General features: G+C 38.6%; 1 protein-coding gene across 2 annotated transcripts in view; it reads right to left on the bottom strand.

Annotated features, from left to right (window-relative positions):
• Positions 1-24,265, bottom strand: part of STIM2 (stromal interaction molecule 2) — a 64,878-nt gene extending 40,613 nt beyond the window's left edge. Inside the window, exon 1 of one of the 2 annotated variants that reach the window (XM_079305900.1) lies at positions 23,929-24,265. In XM_079305900.1, coding sequence (XP_079162026.1) covers positions 23,929-24,106 — 178 coding nt within the window. In that variant the 5' untranslated portion in view covers positions 24,107-24,265. The remainder of the gene's footprint in view (positions 1-23,928) is intronic. The other variant, XM_079305899.1, reaches the window with a different exon arrangement.
• Positions 24,266-25,998: the final 1,733 nt, after the last annotated feature.

Here is a 25,998-nt window from a genome sequence, read left to right as displayed (position 1 = left end):
GAGTCAAACTGCAACCGACAAGTGTTTCCACTACATTACCTCCTCTTAATGTATCAAGTATCAACACATACAGGCAGTCCATCATTTTCAATATCAAAAACAAAGCAACTTCCTAAAGTTAAAAAAGCCATTTGCCTGTCATTAAACATAAACAAAAATAAACCAGAACCGTGAAAGATTAATTCCACTTTAATACATTCAATTAGACTCCATTTTCAAAACCACAGGAAGTTAATTTCACAAGAAATGTGATTCTGCCTCCCACAGAAATACACTATAAATAGAACATACAGGGAAAAAAGCACATTTAATAAATCTGAATAGTTTTCAAATATGTTGGGGTTTCTGTCTTGTTTTTTTAGGTGTTCTTTTGCTGGGCTATGGCCTTTAGAGGCAGTAGAATATATCTGAAGTTCCTCATTCACATCTCTGAGAAACATGTTTGGCAATATTATTCTGCCTTGTAATTTCACTCTGATTTAATCAAATATTAGGAATATACATACTCCAGGCTTTATCTCCAAGGTCTGTTCTCACACCCTAAATGACAAAGCTATCATCACATCAGTCATCTATCAACCAGCACTTATGTTTTAACATTTTCTATACCAACACAGTGATTTGTAGGATATAAATCTTTGCTTTATATCTTTTCCTGTCTGTAACAATTTTAAAGCAATTTTTATACCAAGTCATCTGCTGGGGGCAGGAGGACAGTGTTTTTCTATTCTGTATTTCTGAAAAATACTGAGGACAATTGACATACAGCTGATACCAGAAAATGGGTAGCATAGTAATGCCTTACTGCCCATAGCAAAATGCTCCATTCTCTATTTGCTCTACTAAACAACATTGGAAATAGTTCTCTCTCTTCATTAACTCAATTTCTTTACTGAAATTTTAATTAACACATATAAGGTAACTCTTGAAAAAGTTTCCCATTACTGTGAAAACAGAGAAACAACAAGCATCTTCTAACATTTAAAACATTTGATGCAGTTCTCTTCATGCAAGTGAAATTTTACTACCAATGTCAAACCAAAACCAAATAACATTGCCTCTAAAATATTTTTAAACTTTCTCAGTTCATGTTATCAAAAAAAAAAAAAGAATCAAAATTTTTCAAACTAGGAGAATATGCTCAGAAAAATTTCACTCCTATTCAAAAATTCTCTCTAGAGAAAACACACTGAAGACACATCAAAGAACAGAAGTATTTGCATATGTGACAAAGATGAAGCTATCATGAAAAGAGAACCCAACTTTGAAAACCATGACTTTAATAGATTCACCAAAAAGTTTTTACCACTTCAAAGTGGCATCACTGTAAATTGAAAGCTTAGAATGCTCACCATATTGTAAGAGGATGCATATTTTCTCACTTCCTTTACCTATGATGACATTACACACAGCCTACACCAGACTATGCTACTGACCCACTTTCCTACTTGCTTAGTAATAATCAATGAAGTTCTCAATTTGTCTTTCCTTTCTTAGTTAAAATTTAAGTTTGGTTTTCTTCAGATTTATTTAAAGGAGAACACATTAAAGGAAAAGTCTTCCAAGCATGTCAGAAATTCAATTCTAAATTTTTCTTTTAAGCAAGTCTATAAAGTTATTTCTCTCAGCATTTGGGAGTAGGCCAAATTATGTGTACTTGCAATGGTGACATTTCTGCCCAAAGCACAAGTTTGACATTCAGTGGTCCCTTTTCAATCAGCATCTATCATCTCTCTGCAAAGGCAGATCCCTCAATAACAGCTGTGTCATCATCATTTCACCCCTACCCCCAATACTGAGGGCTCCAAATGACAAATAAAAGTGTCATCCATATTTATGAATCTTGTATCCTCACTCTGTTTTCCTTGAATGCTCCTAGGAAGCACTCTGTAGAAAAGAAGTTGCTGATGCAGCACGCATACATCCCAAAGTATAAAATAAATAATAACAGAAGAAGAAACAAGGTAAGGCTGAAGAAACCCTTGGAAAGTCCTGATCAAATCCCAAATAGGATTATCTGTGCACAAGTTCTACTTCCTTTCAACATGTATCTCATGTCAATAGTAAAGAGTGTCTGTATTCATTCATGTATGTAAATAAAGTTCTCCTAAGCAATGCCTTGGCAAAATCTGTGTTTTTACCATCACATCAGTCAGAACCAGTACATTGTATATAATGAAGATAAACAGGTTTCAGTGGAACTTAAGGCATGCTAAGAGAACAGGGTGTCAAGAATTGGTATACCTATAGAAGCCTAGAGTATGAAAACAGGGCAATAACCATCCAGAAGAAGGAATTCATCTCAACAAGAACAGGCATGTTCATTCAGGAATGAGGAATTCTGTAAAGCTATGTTGTATAAAACTGTTTTGCATCTTGCATTTCTTAAAGAACTATGTTTTACACAAGGAGACATTTTGTATGCACAACAAGGCAAAAAACTAAATATCTATACCTACATTGTCATGTCTAACCCCAAATAAATGATAACCCAGACTTTTAAGTGATATCTATTGCAAAAGTCTACACATTTGTCCCATAGCTAGAGCAAAGAAACTCTCTGACACTGTTTTCTAAAGTTCCAGTAAAATTCCACATTGTTTTGGTAAGAAGTCTTACCTTTGCTTTCAGTGATTTAATAATTGAGACATCTGGAATCCTCTGGGGATTAATACATTTAAAAAGTTTTATACATTATATATATATAGATATGCTATATATCTATATATATGGAAGAAAAGACAAGGTTTTTTTTCAAATTGTTTATACAAGCCAAAAAGTAATTAATAAGAAAGTGTTACATAAGTTACTGCACTACAACTGCAGTCATGGGCAAAAATAAAATTCACTATGCTGTTAGCTAAGTTGCAGTCAGAAGGAGGGGGAAGGGAAAGAGAAGAGTATGGAAATAGTAGAAAAAGAGACAAGATAGTAAACCATCAGTTTTACTGATCTACTTGAGCAGTGTAACAAAAGCACCTTACGAAAACATTCAGTGTATTGCAAAAATTATTTGCAACCCTAGATAACCTTCAACTTTATCCATATTTTGACTGGAAAGCTGTAGAAATGACTGCATATATGAAATGCACTAATAATGAGAAGTAAAAAAAACAGAAAAAATTGAAGTAAAATTAATATGCAGAATTAATGCAACCAACATCCTGAAAAACTCAAATCTATCCCAAGGGAGTTCAGTTTTTAAAGAAGTCCTACCTTAATAGAAAAAACACTGAGCTCAGAGCTCATTTGTTTGTAGCTACCACAGCAACACCTTGCAGAAGGTGCAAACCCTGAAGCAAATTCAAGACTTACACAGAACTGCAAAAAGAATGCCAACCTTTTCTGAACAGCATCAGCTGTTCCATGGAACTGCACACTGACCTTGGGCATTGCCTAAAGGTAGGCTTTAATGCAATCAATCCATCAAAACCTTGTCTCTCACACTTGCCCAGAGTAGCTTACCTAGCAAGCAAAGTTATTAACATTTTTAAGTAACAGTACTTAATCAGTCTCAAGCAACAAACCAACAGAGAGAAATCAATGCAACAAACACTGTTTAGGTTTACTAAACATACTGGTGTAAACAATTGCAAGTTTCATTGGGATTTTAAATCTACAGGTTTTGAGAATATAGAAGTCAGCAGATAATACAAATTACTGGTAGCAAAATTTAATCTCTGTACTAACAGCTTGTTATTTTTCTTCCCAAAGAAGTGTAATTATTTCAACAGGAAAACACAAACTTACTTACACTTGGAATACAATAAGTAAGTTACAACAAACAAACTTAAAACACTTTTGTTCCTTAAATTCCCTTGTTTAAAACAAGACCACATGGTTAATGATTTACTGATCCGTTACAAAGGTTTATCTGTAGTAGTAAAACCTGATTAATAGAATTCCTTTAGCATGGCAATTAAAATATCACACTACTATTAAAAGCCAAAGACAGAACTGTAAGAACACGGGACTGAGGCAAAAATTAAGTATATACTATTCCAAGTACAGATAACTAAAAACTTACAGAAACTGTCAAACAAGTTAAAATACAAAAAAACCACAACTTTTATTAAAGGAAAGTTGAGAGACAAGTACAATTTTTCAAATTGCCATAAAATGTTGCAAATACATGCAGAGAGAGAGTAAAAAAATCTACTTTACCAAAAGTGCAATCTATTATGCTACCAAAGCACCACCTTTAAATGAATCCTTCCTTTTGCCATCATTTAGGTTTGCCTTTCGAGGCCAAACAAGAATAGGCAATTCCATAAATGCAGAGCAGTGAGGTGAAAAATGAAATAACTAGCTTCAGAATATGAATTTTTGCAGCTTTTTACTCCAAAAGCTAATATTCCTTTTATTCTAAAAACAAATAAAAACTAATTCCTTCCTACTCTTAGCATATTTAACTTCATATGCACTTTTAAAACTCCTTTAATAAACACAAGCACATGCTTTTCTTACCTGAAAGGGCTTTCTATCTGCAGGGTTATTTGAAATGACTCCAAAAAAGAGAGAGCAAGAGGGTAAGGACCTTCATAAAAGAGCATAATATTCTATATGCTTTAACATCCACCTGCATTTTTCAAACTAGATTAGCATTTGTCAGAATTGTATACTTCCACATATGCACCAAAAAAAGCACACACGAGTGTATGTAATTCCTAAATAAAAGATATTTGAGGAAACAAAACACAAGCAACTACAGAAAATTAAAATGAAGACAAGTAGGATCTGGGCCCCATTTTTCACACAGACATCTTGATACAAATGGGATCTGAAGATTTACATTTTTTCCTCACACTATTTTATTTTTAATTCCATATGCATTGCTACATAATAAACCACAGCAATACATGCCAAGTTCATATAACAATACCTGAGCACAGGCCCATTGACCTACATATGAAAAACACCTGCAGCAGCCCAGTAAAACCCAGAAGGGAGGCAGAATTTTTAAGAACAATTTTCTACCTTGTTGAGAATAGGCCAGATGGCAACTTAGAAAGAACAACAGTTTCATGTTACTTTTTTTCTTCAAAAAATGCCAGTCAGAATTTGTTCAGTGATCCCTATTAATTACCATGATTCAAACCTTGCCTCCTGCATGCTCTCTGCCTGCACACTGTGCATGAGTCTGATTAATCTGTTTCTGCAGTGTAGCAAATCACCCACCCACATGAAGATGTGGCTGATAGAAGCCACTCCTCGGAGAGGCTTCGAGCAGAAACAAGGAAATCAGGTCAACATACAGCCATGTCTGCTGCATGGAGCCTTCCTGTCACATCTGAGGCCCCAAACCAACCCAAAAACCTCTCTCTTCTCACGAGCATCATCCCTGCTCTGACCAATGCTCTCCTGCCCAGCCACCCGCAGATCCCTTGTACAAGCACAAAACAGGAGAAAACTGCAGCCCAAGCTGAAGCTGCAGCCTTTGGTGTGTCATTAACTAATCAGGAAGATAACAGAAAGATGATTTCATAAGTCACTTTTGAGATTTTCTGTATGGGTGCAAATATTTAACTCAGCTTGCACATGCCTCAGGCAGGACTTGCAAAGTGAACATAATCACTTTTAGCACCTCGCTGCAAGGAGAACCACCAGCCTGTGGTTTTGCAAGCTCAGTTCCCAGCCAGGAAAATACTTTCCCTTCTGTTAGGAGACAAAAGAGAGACAAGAACTGTGTTCAAACTAAAGGAAATAATATCTCCATAATCACATACTCGATTGGAGATACAGTGACTCACTGGAATCTAAGCAACATTACCGAAGATGTTTTGTGCATAAATACCCATAATATGTAAATAAAATGTTGCTTTTTAATAGGAGTTACCCTCCCCAAAATGTGATACCATTCATCATTTGTCTTGTAAAGTGTGTTAGCAGAAATCAGGAAAATTTTGCCTTGTTTGGATCCACAGGAATGCTTGGTCACACAGAGCCAAGACACAATGTCCTCCAATTGTTTGCTATTTAACATCACACGTTTTCCAAAGAAGGGAAAATTACCTCTCCCCAAAATAGGCCTTTTTTAACTCAGCCCACCCCAGTGCCTTGAGTTTCCTCTTCCTTCACCAATATAATAAATATTGCATAAATATGTTCTAGGAAGAAAAGAGCTGCATTCAATTCTGCCTGAAAAATGTTGACTTTATTTCTTGAAGGTAAGCTAGCATTTTACCTGTAGACAAATTCAACAGCCAGTAGATCATAGAAAATCCTTTTCATAAGCTGTTGTACTCAATAGAAGAGACAGTACAACATGTAAAACCAAACAAAAGAGTTTTCAGAGACAGGATACAAATGCATCAGAGAAATCTTGAGCACAATGTATGGAGCATTTCTTTGTACTCAGAGGCTTATAACCAGTTTATGCTTGAAACAAACTGACTTCCTTTTTTCCTCCTGGAGAGCTACAAGTTCAATTGCAGAAATGACACCAAGCATAACAATCTTCTTCCTTCCTACTGAATTTTGCTGTTGGCAAAGGAAAACATGTCAGCAGAAAATGCCATCTATGACAATTTGCAGAGAAATTCAAGTCTGAGCTGCAGAGGGAGATGTGGAAGGCAAGAGGCAGAACAGCTGAACATTGCTGACTAACACACTAAGTCACCTGAGGTAATTAAACACATTGGAATATTTTTGAGAACTTAGCAGAAAGATTGCTAATTGCTGTTAACTCCATTAAATTATTTGCTTAATAAGAAGCTATTAAAAGTAGCTAAATACAGAAAGACATGGGTAATTACACCTTTCTTGGTTGAGTACTGTGCACTGCTGTGCTCATCTCTAACAGAATGAGCATCATTTCAAAGGAAGAAGGGGAAATCTTCAGAGGCAAAAAGCATAGGATAAAAAACAAAGTGAAAAAAAAACCCAAAAGCAATAGGAAATAAAGAAAAGTTATTCTCCAATTGACAGTATTCTGAAAAGCTAAAAAAAGTTTTAAAATAATTTTTAAAAAATAGATACAAACATTTACATAAATGCCTTAAATACACAGTCACGATAATGAGTTCTATCAATCATCATGTCCAAGACACCAATTTTCTTCCAAGTGATATCTACATGGTGGAACATAAAGCCATGTTTATATTGGGTAAGATAAAAGTCAAGCAGTCTGGAACACATCTTTACAGTTCAGGACACAAGGTGTTTAGTAATTGTTTTTTGCTTGGAACAACTATATTGAGTTTCTGTGCTCTAGACTTCTTGTAATACACTTTCTCAAGCCCCAGGCAGATGGTTATTTCAAGATATTAGATAAGCTATTTATTTCTCTGGATTTGTAAGATAGTTATTAGGTGTTAAACAAGATTTTAACCAGTTACTTATGGACCACTGCTGGGGGAGAAGCACAAAATAACATGCCTAAACTCCTATTAGTGAATAACATTGGGTTTTGTCTGAAGGAGCAGTCTCTGGAAAAAAATATAACTCCCTAAAGAGCCTCTGTGGATTTCTACATTACACCAGCGTGGATAATAAACATGGTTTTTGCTTACAAATGCAGACACTGATCTTTAATTGGAGTTTATCCCACAGGAATTTAATCCTCTGTCCTATCAGGAAGTGAAATTTTAGCAGCATGTTTCTCAATAACATACAACACTGATAGACACTAGGTAGAAATGCAAGTAAATCCATTATTTTATGATAGCAGTAAAAAGTGTCCAAGACCACTTTGTTCTGAATAGAATATTTTGATAGCCTGTGAAGATCTACAGTTAGATCCAAAATTTGATTCCATTAATTTCTTTGAAATGGGTTAACAGAAGAATATGGTACATGCCTCCTCCTTGCCTGTTATCCAAGTCTTTGGAAGTAAGCAAATAATCGCAAGTAAGGCTAAATTATGTACAGCAAAGTGAAAAACCTTTAGGGTTTCTTGTGGCATATTTTCACTGCTACTAATTTTTGGACAATCCGTTCTCATGTGTACACTAAAACAAATTCTGCTAAACCAAGTTTTTTAAAAAAGTAAACCTACTCTAAACACAAAGGTGCTTTGTCAGTGAATTAGCTAAGAACTTCCAGGCACATAACAAAAGTATGCCAGAATATGCTGTGAGTGGAATAAAAAAATACACAATGTAACTTGTCAGGCACCCTCAGAATGGAAAATTTCAAAATCACTATATTTCTCCTATAAAAATAAACAACATAATTAAAGATGTTTCTTAATTTAGCATTTCTGTTTTGCTTTATAATTGTTTCTTATACAGTTATAAAATTTATACAGCTAAAAAGTACTATTTACTTACATGAACAAATACACCAAAAGAATGGGAGACAAGGAATAATCCAAAGCAACATTTCACAGCTTCCTGACTTGTTTACTGCTGGGAACTGCACATGCAACCCTTTAACCCCACACAAAACAAATCTGTCATCTGTATGTCTTTAGGATAGTATGCCATTAATGGCCAGAGGTTATTTTCCTAAATAAATGTAAAAATTACTCAAAATTTTTTTACAATGGATTGTGCAGCATGGACAATCTTTGCTACCCTCCCTTGACAGAGCTTTTCCCAACCCATGCTTCATTCCACTGGCAACTTTTACTTAGTTGCTCTCTCTCTGTTCAGCCAGTATCCATCTTCTGTTGAACATTCATAAGGCCAGACTGGCAACCTCTCCTTAGTTCCTCTCTTCTTTCTACAGTCTGGTTGGAACATCACATACTGCAGCAAGCAGCTGCATGGAGGGAATGCAAGAGTTAATTTTGACATATATTTTGCTGAAAGTTGACTATGCTACTTTTAATTATGGAATGTTTCATATACATGGAACATATGGTTATTTACCAGGATCACAATACATAAGCAAGGTTCCAGTTCAGACTGTCACACTGCATAAAACAGTCTTTTTGCATATATTCAATGATACAGGCATTCAATAATTGGGCAGAAATGGCAAAAAGTCAAACTAAATTCAGACACTAATCCAGCCTTAACTAATCTAAATGGCTGTGTATTATATTTATTAAGAACAGATTTCTTATGTACTCATCCTCACATCATTTACCCTCTATCTGAACAGAACTACTTTATAAACAATATAAAAGGAAAATCTGTACAGAAATCTACTTCTGGAATTTTTTTAACCCATTGCTTAGCAAGTTCTATTGGACATTCAACTCAGAAAAAGACCAAAAGTGAAGGTAATGTTAGATAGGCATCCAAAGCCACAGTTTTCACCAAACAAAAACAAAAAGACATATGTTTTGAAGATCACATAACAAAGTAAGTAATTCTATACTAGAAAAATCATTACTTCTAAAAATGTTCAGTGATTTAAAAGTTTTGTGTATAAAGAGCTGCCCAGAAAATTTCTAGAAGCCCTAATTGCATGAAACACGTTTGTTGTGCTCAGTTACAGTGCAGAATTAGGCATAAATGTTCATCTATTACAGCTTGCATTAGCCAGACATAACAGGCAAGAGTTCCTGCAGATTTCAAAATTCATCCAAAAAAAGTGAAGAGCCACTCAGAATTCTGTCAGATATTCCCAACAACTTCTGAAAGATCCTCTAACACAGGACAACTGTAGCCTCCTAACAAGCTGCAAATTATGTTACCAAAAGTTCTTGAGGATTCTGGGTTTTCTCTGTCTCTCTGGTATCTTTCAAAGACAAGTCTAAGCCATCAGAAAAAAAAGGCACTGCCCACAGCTCTCATCCTTCAGACTGAAAAAAATAAAAAATGAATAGTAATGAACCACTCAGAGCAGCTCCAGGGCTGTGGTAGCTTCAAAGGCAGAGTAGGCAGCCCAGCATTCTGCCTGTGACTAAACCAATCACAACTGCACCATGCTGAACAATTGTGGGCGAGCATATCACAATTTCTAATTTAGCACAACATTCTGCTATGAAGTACAAAGTGTAGCTTTAAGCTCCCTGATGCAATTAATGCAGAGGTGGAATTGTTCTTCCTTTTTTCCACAGCTCTGCTTCAGTCTTATCTACTAAGAGCTTTCAGAATCACATTGGCTGATAGCAGTCTACACTTTACTTCTGACACTCTTTATGAACACAGGCAGAAGGGTCTAAAACCAGCTGTGCATCCTATATGCCCCTCCAAAAAGATCAAGTAAAACAGTGAAATTATTTCTGGAATTTACATGGCATTTTCAGTTATGTACTCTTGCATCCAGCATTTCATAAGACCTACACAATTCCTGCATCAAAAGTTTAGCATTAGAGAAAGGCTGTCTTTACCTTTTCAGCATTCCTGTTCCATTCGTAGCTTGGAGCAAAAAATAAATGGTAAATCAAATGAGTTGAGAAGGCCTGCTAAGGATGCTTGAGGTACACAATCAGAACATATAAAATATTTACTGGATTTGTTGGGGTGAAGAAGGCAAGGCAAGACAAATGCAACAGATAAGACATTTTAACAAGAATTTACCAAATATATTATGAAACATTACATCCTAAAAAACTCTGTTACACTGCAACTCGGCTAAAGTTTGTAACAGTTCAAAAGCTGAAGTGAATTCAAGCATTGATCTTCTCTTGTAAGTCTCAGACCTCCTGAAAGTAATAAATTGTTGCTAACAAAGTTAGCAAAGATGAGGAGGAGTTAACACCACTTCCCTTTCCTTAAGCAGCTCATTAGCTATAGCTTCCTAGGTAGTATTACTGATTGGCTGAAACCTTATTCTGCAACTTTTTAAAACTGAATAACAGAGAAAACAAATTTTAAGTGCACTTAGTAAGCACTGGAAACAAACATCAAATCAATTATCAATTCTGTAGCATTCAAAAAACTTAAAGATGTTAAAGAAATATGGCAAAAACACCTGACTCAAAAAACATTTAAGTTTATATGTAAACATATACCCTTAAACAGAATAAAGCACTTCTTTTAGAACAGTTCTCATATAAAGCCAGGAGAGCAATATCTTTTCCCCTGTATCTGAACTGTCACCTTCACACTCAACAGAAATCTGACATGGTGAGCAGACTTGGTGGCAAGGTCCACACTTCCAAACAACATTTCCTATCTCACAACAAAACAATTTTAGATTATATAAGAAGTTCAGATGCTGACACCTCAAGAGGTGAAATGAACCATACCCCTAAAGATTCTGGTCAATAACCCTGGACCAATAACCAGTGTTACTCTGGTCAACACCTCTGGGCACTAGAAGTTCAGTAATGTGAAACAACAAATTAAAATAATATGACTAGGTGTAGCAGGAAACTGCATAGTAAATGCTACCCAAACATGCTTTTCCAACCACATCTTGAAGTTTGCATGGTCTGACACACCAGCTCCCAAATGATGTTGCATTCTCGAAGTCTGGTATAACAATAGCCTTGGCATGAGCCACAGCCATTCAGAAAAGCAAAGAAGGAAACAGGCTCACTGCTGGATATTTCCAGTGTGAGAAGTAACAGCTGCTACTGGTCTGGCTGCTTTCTTCTGTTCTGGGCCCTGTATCCCACCAGGAACTGTGGCAAATGCTTCACCCAGCATCACAACAACAAAGCTTCCTGCCTGCCCTGCCAAAGGCAAATGATTATTTCCCTATTTCCTCTGAAAGGAACAACAGCCAAGAGAACTGGAGGATGCCTGAAAGCCATTATTTGGATGGTGACACCTTAACAAAAATAAAGTATCATTTCTGATAGAAGTATTTAACCCATATCCAGATAGTTAGGTATACCCATTATCTTTAAAATGTACTAGGTTAAGAGTGAAATACTGAAGTTGTTTTCATTCCAATTAAGCTTTCTTTCAATTGTTAATAGAAAAGTATAATCTGTAAAATCAAGGGATTTTGCCTATTTAACAAACAAACTAGCTCTAACTTGTGTGTTTTAAGTATTTTCTGTTTAACAACAGTTTGAGATAGGCCAAAGAAGTAGCAACTTTCAAAATATTTCTAAGTGAGAAATCTAACACTATTAGTTGAGGCTGCTTCATAAAACAGGTGAACATGTCAGAGACAACAGCTCATTATTCATGCAAATATTACAGGCTACTTAAAACTCTTGGGGCAAGATGAACAGGACAAGAACAACATTTACCTTGCCCTAGCACTGCAATACATTGGGAACTTCATTATTGGTACTGGCACCTGTACTTGACACTTGCATGAACATCATGATTTACCCTTTACTCTAACTTACACCTAGCTCACATCCTAACACTAAGGAAAGACTCAGGAACTATCCTCTTCACTCCACCAGGTATCAAACAAACAACCCTGGGGTTTAGCAGAATACTTCAGGGAAATTCCTTGTATGCTTTAGCTCCACACAAAACAGACTGTTCTGTAGTCTGGTGTTGAGGTCAAATTCACTACCTAGCCAAACAAATGGAGCTCTCTGAAATACCCAAGCATTTGTATAAATGGCCTCTGAGTTGATCCTAGGACATAAGATGTTTTACACAGTGGTTTGTTATTGATTTATCCAATTCTCATCTGTGTGCAGAAAGCAAAAAATAATTTCATATTCGATTCAGTCTTCTTCAAAATTCTGAAAACAAAACTTGCCAAGAAAAACAATGACTCTGACTTCATAGTTAAACCCATGCTCCTTTCCATTTTCTAACCATCTCTTACTACATTCCCAATTAACACAGGAGAATTAGGACAGTCCCTTATAATCACTCAAGCTACAGCACAGTCCTAGAAAAGCAAACACAATTTTCATTCCTTTAAACATCATACTTCCCTTAATTTTCGTGTGCAACAAGTCCTTGTTACCAGAAGAGTGTTTCACTTCCACTTTCATTTTAATTGCATACACCAACAGAATTTTGCAGAAGGCAAACTGAACTAGACACATTCATGAAACATTTCTACAGTCAGTTTTCAGAGCAGAACCCAAGACAAGACCAGATAGTTTCACTTCAAGTATTCACAATCATATGAGAAGCAGCAAAACAATTCTTTTCATTCTAATAACCCTTATAAACCTTTGGGGGTAGGGCTAGTGGTGGACTGAATAAAAAAATATAAGAAGCCACAAAGTCTGAGAAGTTAGTTATGCACCCTCAGTGTCCTACCAATAAGAGTGGCCTGTCAGTAACTACAGAGCAAATGCCCATTTTTCTGAAGCGATTTGGATGAGTCATCTTCAAAAATTTGTTGATCAACCTGCAAAATCGTCACTACCACTTAAAACCTTACAGCTCCCTAAAATCTCCACCCACTCACATCTGAAGGTAAAACACCAAGGACAGATAGCAAGCCACATTATCTAGTTTTTAAGCAGTTACACCATTACTGTATTCTGAAAACTGTATATTCAGTTGGTATGCTTAGCTCTCTGCCTAAAATCTTTTCAAACACTTCACAGACCCCAAAAATAGAGTACCAAACAAATGACCAGAATTAAAGAAGAACTTCTTAAAACATTTCTACTAAAGCATAAAAAACATCTATTCAAATGAATAATCAACTATTACATTCATAATTAAAGAATAAAACCCATTTGGGTTTTATTTGGGCAACATGGCAATGGCTGTCTTGTTCTTTGGCTATTGTAAGAATGTTAATGTGCTGCTGACAGCCTTTTGGGCACAGGAATTGTAAGAATGTTAATGTGCTGCTGACAGCCTTTTGGGCACAGGAAACTAAGTATGATAAATGAAAATCAAAACTAAAAAAAAGTCATTGTAATTTTGCTAACTTCTGGCAGGAAAGAAATTTCAGTGTCAGGAGTCTGCAAACCAATACAAATCAACAGCAGAAATACAGTTCAATAAAATCAATTTTAAAAGTGAGTCAATGCCAGCAAAAATTTTGCCAGTCTTCAAACTGAAAACACCAAATTAGTTACACCTCCCAAAAATTTAACACATAAACAATGATGCAGGTCATGACATTCTGACATTCTCCTTTAAGCATTTTACCCTTATTCTTTCTACTTTAGCAATCACTTTAAACATTTGCTAGTGGAATTGGCAACTATACTGCCAAATTGTTGTGCCTCAAAACAACACAATCATACCTTGCAGTTTCACAGAAGATAAGCAAAAACGTGTGAAATAGCCACCCTTACTCAAAGGTGTCCACCCAATTCAATCTTGCCAAGGACTATCTAGCAGCAAATGGTGCAGTACAGAGGGTGATGAGAACAATTTTTCCCCAAAACAACACATTTTTCTTTTACAAAACAGTCCACTGTAATGAGACTTGAGTTCAATTGTACCTGTTCATGCAGACACATTCTCCTACTTCACCCTGGAAACTGGGAAGCAGGGCAGAGATATATATATTTTCAAACATTCTGCTGGTTTCACAATTAATGCCTCCAGGTTTCATAGCATGAAATAAATACAAGTTTTCTTACAGTTGCCTGCTTTATAATACTCATTATTTCAAAGAGGGCTACCACATCCTTGCTATCTCCTCCTAAGACTCAAAACCCATCTGGCTGTCACAGTGCTTTTCCATCCCTCTTTCACCTTCTTGGCTTTCCTTGCTTCCAGCCCAGTGTTCATTAAACCTTTGCTTAGCTAATTTCAGCATATTATTCCAGGAAAAAAATGAATTTAACAACGAAAATGAAATAGCTCAGCATGAGGAAGAAGACTGTTAAATTGCAACAGCCTTTAGCTTCTGAAGAACTACAGCCACAGGGCAGGTCTTTTAGCACCAAGAAATCCTACTGGCTTATCTTACACAAAAATGTGTATATAAAAGCACTGGCAAGCTTGATTCAAGTATCTTAGCTCAGTTGGTTAGAGCATGCTCTAGTAACACCAAGGACGTGGGTGCAGTTGCAGTATGGGTCATTTACTTAGGGGCAGGACTCGATGATCCCTCCACATCCCTCCTAACTGAGAATATTCTGTGTGTTTGTGTAGATCTTCTGGTTTTACATATCCTTTCAAGTGACAAAGATTTGTATTCTATTTCTCTGTATTCATAATTCATAGTATTTCTTCCTGACCAAGACCCAGGCTTTTCCCAAAGAGCAATCCACAATTACTCCCAAAAATCTCAAGTATAACAGCTAATCAGAGATCCATTTAATCAGTTAAATCAACTCTAAGAATACACTTAATGGTAGAAAGCACTCATTAAAGAAAGCTCTTGTCTCTCCCTGCACCACTCTTTTGCATGCCAACACTACCCCCCATCACCCTGTCACACAGCACCATTAAATACTGTCAGAGACATCTGCAAGCAGCAGCAGCTTAGATTGAGTCCCAGCTCATCACCCCACTACACACCAAACTCCCAGTAATTTCTGATGCTCCATTTGTAACCATCTAGTACTCTGAAGATGCATCCTTTTTCTTTCCAGTAAGACAATATGACATCTGTGATTGTTCATCACTGCTTTGTAAGAAAACAGTGATTTCTGTGAACTTGATTACAGACCAGGTTGCACACAGAGCTTCCACTCTGTTGGAATAAGGAAGTCTTACCACTCATCAACATCAAGAGCCTTGACTACTGTCCATGGGGTACTATAAACAGACATGAGGCAACATAAAATAAGCTTCCTAGTGCTTCAGAGACAAAAGAATAACACAACACAGATGCATAGTTTCTTGGGATATTTACTTAGTAAACAAAACAAACTAGTTTTACTTGGATTCTTTTATAGCAGTGTTTAAAAGCAGTCAGTATTTAGTGTTCAGATAGGTGGGTGGTTTCAAACATTACAGCCAAATCAGAATGGGACATGTTCTTATTATCCTGTATTAATAAAATCACATTTTATCAGTGTCACTTTATAGAAGTACATAATTATGCCTGGCAAGCAATTTTAATTTGAGATATAAACTCTCTTACAATAAATCAATAGGCAAAAAGCAAATTAACTGAAGCTAAAGTTTCATTCCAAACCATCCATTTTCCTGCAAGCTAAGTTACTATCATCTACAATAACAATCTCTTGAAGAAGCCCTACTAAAATCACAGCTCTACTACTAAAAGCCTCTAATCTAAAAGGAGCCCATTTCAAGTTAAACCAGCCACAAGGTTTACATCCTCTAAAGCTGCAGAGCTACAGGTGCCCACCCCCTGCCTCGACACCATCACTGTAAACGAGCTGCACGAGACCAAAACCAAAACATTACTTTAAATGCAGTCTTGGAATGAAATCCCAGTGAATGTACAATACAGTTCATACACTGAAGTCAATGGAATCCTTCTCAGTGGCTCTTATCTGCATTTTAGACAGACACATTACTGTGCTGTTTCAGAGTAACTAGAATACCCTCTACAGCACTGATAGTTTCAGGAAATATATTCAGGGAACATGAACCAGGTATGAAAAAAGAGACTGAGGCAGCCAAGTTCCACAAAAATACTGTAAAAGTTAAATTTTTCAAATAAAAATTAAAAACATACTCTGGGAAAGACAGAACTGTCTCTATATATTTCATTTGCAATTAAAATCCACCAGTAGGAAAGGATATAAATATATCTCTCCTTCCTGTCACTTAACAATATAAATTTTTACTTATATGATATTATATAATCTAGTTTTCATATTTAGGAAAGCAGCAAAAAGTACTTGGCACTAAAAAAAAGCAATTTCATTTTCACTTTAAAGCAATCTTTAATACTTTAGGCAATGAAAATAACTGAAGCGAGTGATATTTTCACATACATTCACATACAATGTTACAGCAAGAAGTTACCTTGCAACCTTCTATATATAGAAATCTAGAATTAAGTATGGTAGAAGGAAGACTCCTACTCAGAATAACTACCTTCTATATTTGTTTCAAAATCATCACAGAACACCTGGTTTGCATATGCTTTTTATTTGTTAACAGTACAGCATTTCTTATTTGTTATTCTTCAAATGAAAACACCATGTAACATTTCAAAATGAGCAAAAACTAATCAAGCTTGTTATTCCCAGACTACTAGAGAGAAACAACACAAAATTTTTTTTATATGCTTTAGATCTAAGCATATAAACAGAAGACCCACCTACTTAATGCATCTAGTGAGGGCAGAACAATGCATTTCAAGTAAAACCTGTGGCTGGGACAAAAAAATATTCAGCTGATTGACAAAAATTATTAGTCAAAATTTATAATTTCTTAGCAAAGCTCACTGAACATACTTCTACATGAGAACTGGGTATATCTAAAATATAATCACTTACTGAGCCATTCACTCATTCATCAAATGCTACACATATTAAAAAACAAAACAACACAACAAAAAACATGCAAACACCATTCAGGAGTTAATCTTGACAAATCTCCACAGAGAAACAAGGAGTTATTCACTAATAAAAATAAAATAACATTTCTGTGAAATTTTCCTTTCTAAATAACATATTTAATTTGCAGGAAACTCTGAATTTAAGTAATTCAATTCAGAGACACTAGATGGAACTGAGAAAAACTGTTCCTTTATCTCTGTAACATTATCACACATTTAATAACTGCAAAGAATTATTCTAAGCCACAAAGTGAGAAGGAGCATTCAGACCACACTCTCATGCATGGAAAGTTTCTCCTTTTAAGGAGAAAGTACACAGAGCCTAGAAAACCAAAATGTCTTCAGCAAATTTTAATTCAAAAAAAACCTTGCTTAAATTAATACTCTATCACAATGTTTGTTTGCTTTTAAACACAGCTTTAAATAGGTTAAGGTAAACTATTGTTTTTAGTACACTACTCATGTCAGTTCTGGAATCTGAGCACATGACAATTGCTTACAAATGAACATTAACTACAGAAACATGGTACATACAAAAAAAAAAAAAAATCAATCAGGTATTAAAATTTTAGCTGGAGACAGTACCAGAGGGCTGGGCTGCTGACAGTTTTTAAATTATTCATAAAGCACAAGAAAAGGTAGGAAACAGAAAGTGTTGCCTAGGGGAAAAGGATCAAAGCTGTCTCTGCATTCCTATAAATTCTGAGCTACTGCAGAAGTTGAGCTTAACACAATTCAAATAGCCTCAACAACAATTCCAATTTACACAACTTCTGTGGTGCTGCTTGTGGGTTGCAACACAAGCTGCAGTAACTCAGAGATGCATTATTCCCTTTCCATCTCAACATCTAGGAATCACTGGAGAAGAAAGATTCACCTGCAGCAGCATAACACAGTCTACATAAAGAGAAAATCCCCTGGTATTCTTCAAAATCTTGGCTAGAGACCACAGGAATGAGATTGAAAAGGTCAGTGGTTCTTACCTCTTAATTTGAATTCTGTTGAATCAAATGAGTCAACAGTTCTGAGTGCTGTGAGCTCAAATTCTTAATTGCACTGACAAGCACATTAATGTCATTTTCCAAGATGAACTTTAGTTAAAATTCTACCGTACATCTCATTATATAGATTTAAAGATGTCCACCTCTACCATTGAAAAATGTCATGGACATTTTTGGATTTGAAGGAAAATGAGCAAGTTCCAGAAGAAAGGAGCAGGAAAGGTATAAACTCTCTTCAGTTGGAATTGTTCAGAGAAATCAAGTAAACAAGGGCAAATTTTCTGACAATCATCACATGCTGTTTGTCTTGATCCTAAATTTTAACAACACATTATAATTGTATTCACCTCTCCTCTTTCAGATATGCAGTTTCCATAGTAACTGGAGATACTTAGTAGTAACCAAAGGCAGAATAACACTAACTTACATAATAACTTGAAACTCACCTTGGTTTCTAAAAATGTGTATATGCTTATTTTAGGACAACAAATATTGTGGTTATTTATTTTTTACACACTCCCCATGTGGTCAAGATAAACATCTCAAGTTCCTGTATTTTAAAAAGCCAGTTTCACAGACAGGATGTAACAAACTAATCCCAATGAAGTCTTCTCATAAATCAGGATTTCTGCAATAAATTAGTCAACACTTAGTAAAATAATACACTTTTGAATAGTTGTTGACCATGCACTAAAAATAAAATAAAATTTTAAAAAAACCCCAACTATTAATTTTCTTAGCTTTCCCACATCAAAGCTCTTTGTTATGTGCTCCTCTCTCTAAATTCTGATTGAGAATGTATACAGAAAAAAACACGAAAAAGAGATGCAAAGATGTACGAGTTAGACAACACAACGTAAAAATCAATTAGAAGGCTATCCAACTGCTTACATCACACAAATGCTAAAAACTCCAGTATTCTAGGTGATTTTCATAGTAGTAGTATCATCATGAGAAATCTTATCAAGATAGTGGCTCCTGTCACTGGGTGCAGTCCTCTTTTGACAAATACATGGCAGCTCAACCTAGTTAAGGGAGATCAGTATCCCTGCAGAAGAAAATGAGTCATGCCCAAGTTGCGTAGGCCCAGCTTGTCAGAATGGGGTAGGAGGTCCTCAGAAAAGCAGAGCTGTCTTCAGAAAGCTTAGAGCTGAAAGCGCAGCACAAAAACCTGCTGATGGAGACATGACAGAGCTCTAACATCTCAGGGAGTGACACTGGGGGTACCAAGAAAGGGTCTGCGACATACTCTAACACAAGAAAAAAACAGCAGCTGAATAACCTGTTTAAATCAAAACACTAAGAGTGAATCCTCAGAAGAGGTGAAGGAAAAACCTCACAGGACACCAGAAGGTGCAGAACACACTGCCAGAAGCACTGAAGAGCTACAGTCAAAACACTGGAAGGCTGCAAGGTAAAAAAACTCAGCTAAGGGCAAAGGAAGTTACAAGGGCTTGATGTCTTATCTCTGAGTGGGAGTCCAATGCCACTCAGCCACTCAAAGGTCAGGGTTTTTCCTGGTTAATTGTTTTTTAATATTTGTTTCAAAACTGTCTACAAATCCAGCCACTCATAGCCGTTTTAACTGTATCTCATAGCTATGACAATGCAACTGCTGACTGAGCTATCAAAACACAGATCTCTCCTGAATTTCTTTTATTCTTCATCACTAGAAGTAAAAAACATGCTAAGAAATTAAAAACACTCAGTTTAACTGAGAAATTAATTATATCTCAAAGACAGATGACTGCATTGAGATGCTATCAAAAACTAGATGATAGCTTTAAGTCAACACCCTTTAGAGGAGACAGGACTTGAAATTTCTGTCCTCCCACCAGGAATATTAAAACCAGATTACAAGAAGCTTTACTAGAGACAAACAGAAGAAATGGAATTGCAAAAAACTAACAAAATAACCAAACCTGCAATGCTGAGTCTCCATCACCAGAGAAATCTACTAGCAGTTTACTAAGAAAGCAACAAAAGTCTCATAGATCACAAACTTTTAAGAATAGTGCATGCCAAACTAGTCACGCAAAAGCATTTTGCTAGGTGTCCAAATCCACCATCCTCTTTGTATTAGCTCATCATACATGAAGTCTCACACACAACTACCAAATTTCAAATGCATCATTCAAGCCCCAAAAAGGTCACTGAAGCAGTTTCACAGTCACCTTAGCAATGAAATTCTATGAACATCTTTGTTCAGACTATCACAGGAAGCAGACCATCCTTGTTCCCCTCTCTTGACACCATTGTCCTCCCTCTTCTTTGCACTGGTGCTAGGCTTAAAGCAAGTCAGGAAGAGTCTGATCAGAAATTCATAGTTATACCTGTTGCCTGTGGTTCTTTTCACATTCCTGCAAGCCAAGGAAACAGACAGTGCTCATGACAACATTAAGGGCAAGTCAGGCAGTACAAAGGGAGCATCAAACTCCTTCCCTCCTTGAGGGTTTGCAGCAGTGGGATGAGCATGCCTACTCCTACTAGTTCTCTTGTGGTAACAGTATTGCATGCATGGCCTGCTGGAGTCAACTCCAGAGAAAAAAGCCCCACTTAAACAGCCACCCACATTAGAACTGCTTAAGCCAACAGTAGAGTTGCAGCTAAAAACACATTTTCCAGAAACCTTTGTTTCTCAAATGACAAAGTCTGATTAATTTGAAGAGCTCAGAGTTTTAAGACGATGGCCAAGTTCCAGAATAGAAATGTAATTAAGAGAAAAATCTTTGAATTACTAAAAGGTGACATTATGAAGCCTATTGTGTTTTTCAGTAAATACAATGCAGTGCTGTAGTTAAAACTGGTCTCAAATACTAGAAGACATAATTTGAGAAAAATTTATTAGCCAAATACAGGTGCAGGTTCTGTATCACACCCAAAGGCAGACAAGTTAATCCATGATCATGGATTAAATTTAAATATTAAAAGAAGCCATAATTATTCAGAATTACAAAGCAAATTTAAAATGGGTTAATATGAAAATGTGAAAAACCAGTGTTATCTTCAAGCTTAGAACAGAAGGTTCCTTAAAACGTTCTACCAAATTAAGTAGTGAAGAAGCAGAGCTGGGGTGAATAGCAAACAGCCTCATGATGTTCCCTCCAAGGGAGACACAGTTCTGTCGGTCCCATTTTCATAATCGTGACTAAATACCTTCAAGCACAGTGTCACATGTTACATATTCAGCTGCCATTTAAAAACACTGTTAAAAAGGCACATAAAAAAAAAAAAGGCAAGACAAGAGTAATGATTATCTATATACTCAGTTAAATAAATACCTAAATATCTGATGAAATATGGCAAAAATAGAATCATAGGCTCTTCCCTAGTCCTAAAACTCATCACACATCCCTTTTCTGTCAAGCATCTAGATTATCCTCGCCAGCTTCTTCTCTAAGCCAATAAAAACCTCTAATACTGGGAAACCTGTTTTAACAATCTACGTAATTTGACTGCTATAGATAAAAACTTTCCAACCTATATTTAATCTAAATCACACCCACTAAAATTTACTTCCTCTTAACTTACACCTCAACAGTAAAAAAAAAAAAAGCCGAAAAAAAAAAAACAGAAAAAAAGTTTTTAAAAACTCCCAATGCTTCTGTGAACAATTTCTTACATACCCATCTCACAGCCTTTTCCACCACACCAAAATAATGCAACACTTTCATGAAAAAAAAAAAAATTAATAGGCTCCGAACCTCTCAAGCCACATTGCTACATTCCTCTGTATTTTTTTGATTCAATACTCAAAACTGGACAAAAAAATGCAATCAAAAGAAAGAAGAAAAAATAAAAAGCTTTCTGCAATTTAAACTCAATCAACATACACGAGGATGGCACCTACTTTTTCCAGCTGTGCATTGCTCATTTGGACCAATCTGTGACTAGAAATCCTGAATTATTTCCTACAGCTCTGTTTCCCAAGCATCTCTATCTGAACATCCCATAGCCTCTTCCTAGAGCAGCATTTTATATTTAGCAGCTTTTTATCTTCTGGACCGTACTTCTCAAACCAGTCAAAATTACTGAGTTAAAAGTTAATTCTGTTGTTCTCCAGACAAGTGCTGGCATTCTCTCCTAACTCAACAGCACATTTGCAACTTTTACCTCTTAAGAAAATGATAGATAATATAAAATTATAAAATCACCTCCTGAAAGTCATCTGTTTATTTTCCAAACCTTCGAGAGTTCTTCCAGAAAGTTACTTTGTAAAAAGTAACTTACAACTATTTGGGAGGGAGCTAGTTAAATAGGCAAACAACCTCCATGACAAATTGAAACATGTATTTATTAAGTGAATGGACATAGAACTACGTTTAAATCTCCTAAAATATAAAACTCTTTGTAAGATGGGTGTTTAAGCATATGTATTTTTCAGATTATACTGTCACATAACACAATAAATCTATCTGTAGCAAGTTAGTTTCTCAAATAACTGTATTTCTTCACTAGAGTCAGTACCAAGTGGGAGAGTACAGAGCTGATAGGCATCTGCGTACCTTTAAAGTCCATAAAACATTTAAAAATGTTTTTTTCCACACAGATTGACACATCAAAATTGATAAAACAAAATCAGCATCAGCAGCATTCATAGTAAAGTAAGAACCATTTAATACCACCTACAACGGGATCAGTTGCAATGAAAACCCAAAGAGAGAGAGAGCTGCTCCCATACAGCACTGCCACAACACCCTTGGGAGGGACGGCTGCTGCTTACACACTGCGGATGTTCCAACTTCCTCAGTTTATACAGCGAGCCAACAGCTTGGACACTTCAGATTTCAGATGTCCTGTCCTCAAACAGGACCGCTACATCACGTAGCCTTGCATCTCCACCTTGGAGTTATCTCATGATTGCTGCTGAAGTTTCTTTAATTATAGTTAAAATTCATATCTTTAAGGGGTCGGGCCGAGCTGAAGTTTAGCACTTCCAGCTCAGGGTGTCAATACTATTCCAAACAACATCAGAAGTTTTTTCTCTGAGAAATGCACACTACTTTGATTCCGAAACGATACAGGTTTTTCTTGTTTTGTCCACCTTCCATGTTCTTCCTTCCAAACACGGAGCTTTTTGAAAAGAACGTTATGAGACAGGACAAATTTCTAAATGTTCCTGAGAATTTCCTATTATACAGATCCCATTTTTTTAAGTGAACTATCTAAAGGCAGTAAAGCTTCCTCCTGTTCATTACAAGATAGGTTCAGAACGTGTGAAAGCAATTCAGAGCCATCACAGCCTGCAGAAATCACACTATTTTAAACGTTTCAGTACAACCGCCGGCTCCAATTGCGGGCATTCCCAATTACCCTAAGTACGGTAATGTGACTTTTCTTTCAAGATTTAAGTGAAGGCTGGAATGCCTCCCACCTTCCTGGAGAACTAAACCCCGCTGGGGGCAGGGACGGAGAGCTGTGCCTTGGCAGGAGCAGGGCACGGTACGGCGGGACTCGCACGGGCGGCACCGCGGGAGCCGACGCGGAAGCGGCGCCTCCGGATCCCAACAATATCGCTATTCAACAGGATCCTGCACACATCCTGCGGCGGGCTCCTTGCCGGGAAGGGCCGCGCCGGGCAGTACCGCAGTGCCGCCGCCGCAGCCGGACCCCCCGCAGCCCGGCCCGGCGCCCTCTGCAGAGCCGCGCCGCGCCCGGCCCCGCGGCGGCGGGAGGCGGCTCCGAGGCGCCCGGCAGCGCCGCGGCCGCCCGAGAGCAGCGACCCTCCCCTGCACCGACAGCCGGGACGCGCGGGGGCCGTTACCTGTCACCGGCTCCGCCGCAGCGGCGGCCGCGCCTCCGCGTCCTCCCCGCCGGCCGCCGCCGCCGTCCGCAGCCTCCAGCTCGCACCCCGCGCCCGCGGCGGCGGCGGGCAGGAGCAGCCCCAGCAGGAGCAGGCAGGTCGGCACCGGCCGCACGCCGGGCGCTCGGAGCCCGCTCATCGGTAGCGCCGCTGCCGCGGAGCGAAGGCAGGACCGCAGGGACGGAAGGCAGGAAGGCAGGGCTGGAGCTCCGCGCTGCGCAGCTGTCGCTCCGGCGGCACCGACCCGCTCCGCTCCGCGCCGCCTCCCGCCGCTTCCGGCGGCCCCCGCGCCGCCGGCGACACGTCACCGCGCGGTGACGTCACCGGGGAGGGGGCGGCGGGCGGCGCGCGGCCCCGGTCCCGCTCCCCAGGCAGGATAACGCGGGGCAGGATAACGCGGGGCAGGATAGCGCGGGGCAGGATAACGCGGGGCAGGATAACGCGGAGCAGGATAACACGGGGCAGAATAACGCGGGGCAGGATAACGCGGGGCAGGACAACGCGGGGCAGGATAACGCGGGGCAGGATAACGCGGGGCAGGATAACGCGGGGCAGGATAGCGCGGGGCAGGATAGCGCGGGGCAGGATAGCGCGGGGCAGGATAACGCGGGGCAGGATAGCGCGGGGCAACGCGGGGCAGGACAACGCGGGGCAGGACAACGCGGGGCAGGACAACGCGGGGCAGGATAACGCGGGGCAGGATAGCGCGGGGCAACGCGGGGCAGGATAACATGGGGCAGGATAACGCGGGGCAACGCGGGGCAGGATAACATGGGGCAGGACAACGCGGGGCAGGACAACGCGGGGCAGGACAGCGCGGGGCAGGATAGCGCGGGGCAGGATAACGCGGGGCAGGATAGCGCGGGGCAGGATAACGCGGGGCAGGGCAGGGCAGGGACGGCGGCAGCAGCAGCAGGTGCCGGGACCGCGCCCGCCCCGCCTGCATCACCGGGCGCCGGGGCACTGCTGTCCGCCTGCGGGAGCCGCCGTCCCCCGGCTGCCCTCGGGCTCCGTGCCGGCTCCGTGCCGGTTCCCTGCCGGTCCCCGCTCCCCCGGGCCGCAGGCGTGCCCCGGAGCCCCTCGGGTGCAGAGCAGCTGGGCCGGATTCGGAAAGGCGCAACGGGAAAATAACATACTTCAGCTACAAGGCAAAACGAGACTTTGTTGGCGCCACCAATGCAGACACCTGAGAAGAGCTTTCTGAAGTTTAGGTTCGGTGTGTACCACAGCACTCCCAAAACATCAACAGAACGAGAAAAGGAAGCGTTTCAAATCTGATCCCATACAACTGAAACCAGGAAAATTAAGTCTTCACAAAGATTCAACTGCGATTTCATTGTGCTTAAAACCTTGACCAAAATAAAATCTACTTTTGCTTATGATGTTGCCATCAAGCCCCTGAATGGCAGTAAAGTCTGTTCGTGCTTTGTGGTATCCAAACCTGCGGTACTTTACAGCATTCTGTTTAGAGCCATTTAACAAGAATAACACAGCTTTTAAAGACCAAATTCAATCTAGTATCTTAGATACACAGTATATGAGACAATAATGCAGCGCAGATGCTAAAAGCTATATAAACATTACCTTTGCTATTAACTATTGCAATTACCTAAGAAACAACAAAAGAGGGGTTGAAAGAGCCTTGAGAAAAGCCTTTGCCTGCTAAGTGGAACCGACAGGAGCGTGAAATGGAGTTGTGCAAGCTGCTTCTGCGGGTCAGCAAAATCCAGAAATCTATCCAGAAATTCGTGAAATCATTACAGTACTATTAAATGCAGCAGGGAGCAATTTCTCTAATGATATAGTTGGCATGCAAACTCCATCCCTGTAGAAACATATTTTTATGGTGGAAAAAACACAAAACTTTTAAATAATCATATGGCATATAAAGATTTGGAAAATGTGTCTAAACTTTATAAACTGATTGAATTCTGAAGTCGGTGCATAGCATTATCATTCCAGCTGGTGAGTACAACAACTTTGAAAGACCAACAGTATCTGACCAGATCTTGTGCAAAGAGAACAATGAAA

This window comes from Erithacus rubecula (genome assembly GCF_903797595.1).
Source record: "Erithacus rubecula genome assembly, chromosome: 5".
In the NCBI taxonomy this organism is placed as follows: Eukaryota; Metazoa; Chordata; class Aves; order Passeriformes; family Muscicapidae; genus Erithacus; species Erithacus rubecula.
This window is presented reverse-complemented; position numbering and strand designations above follow the sequence as displayed.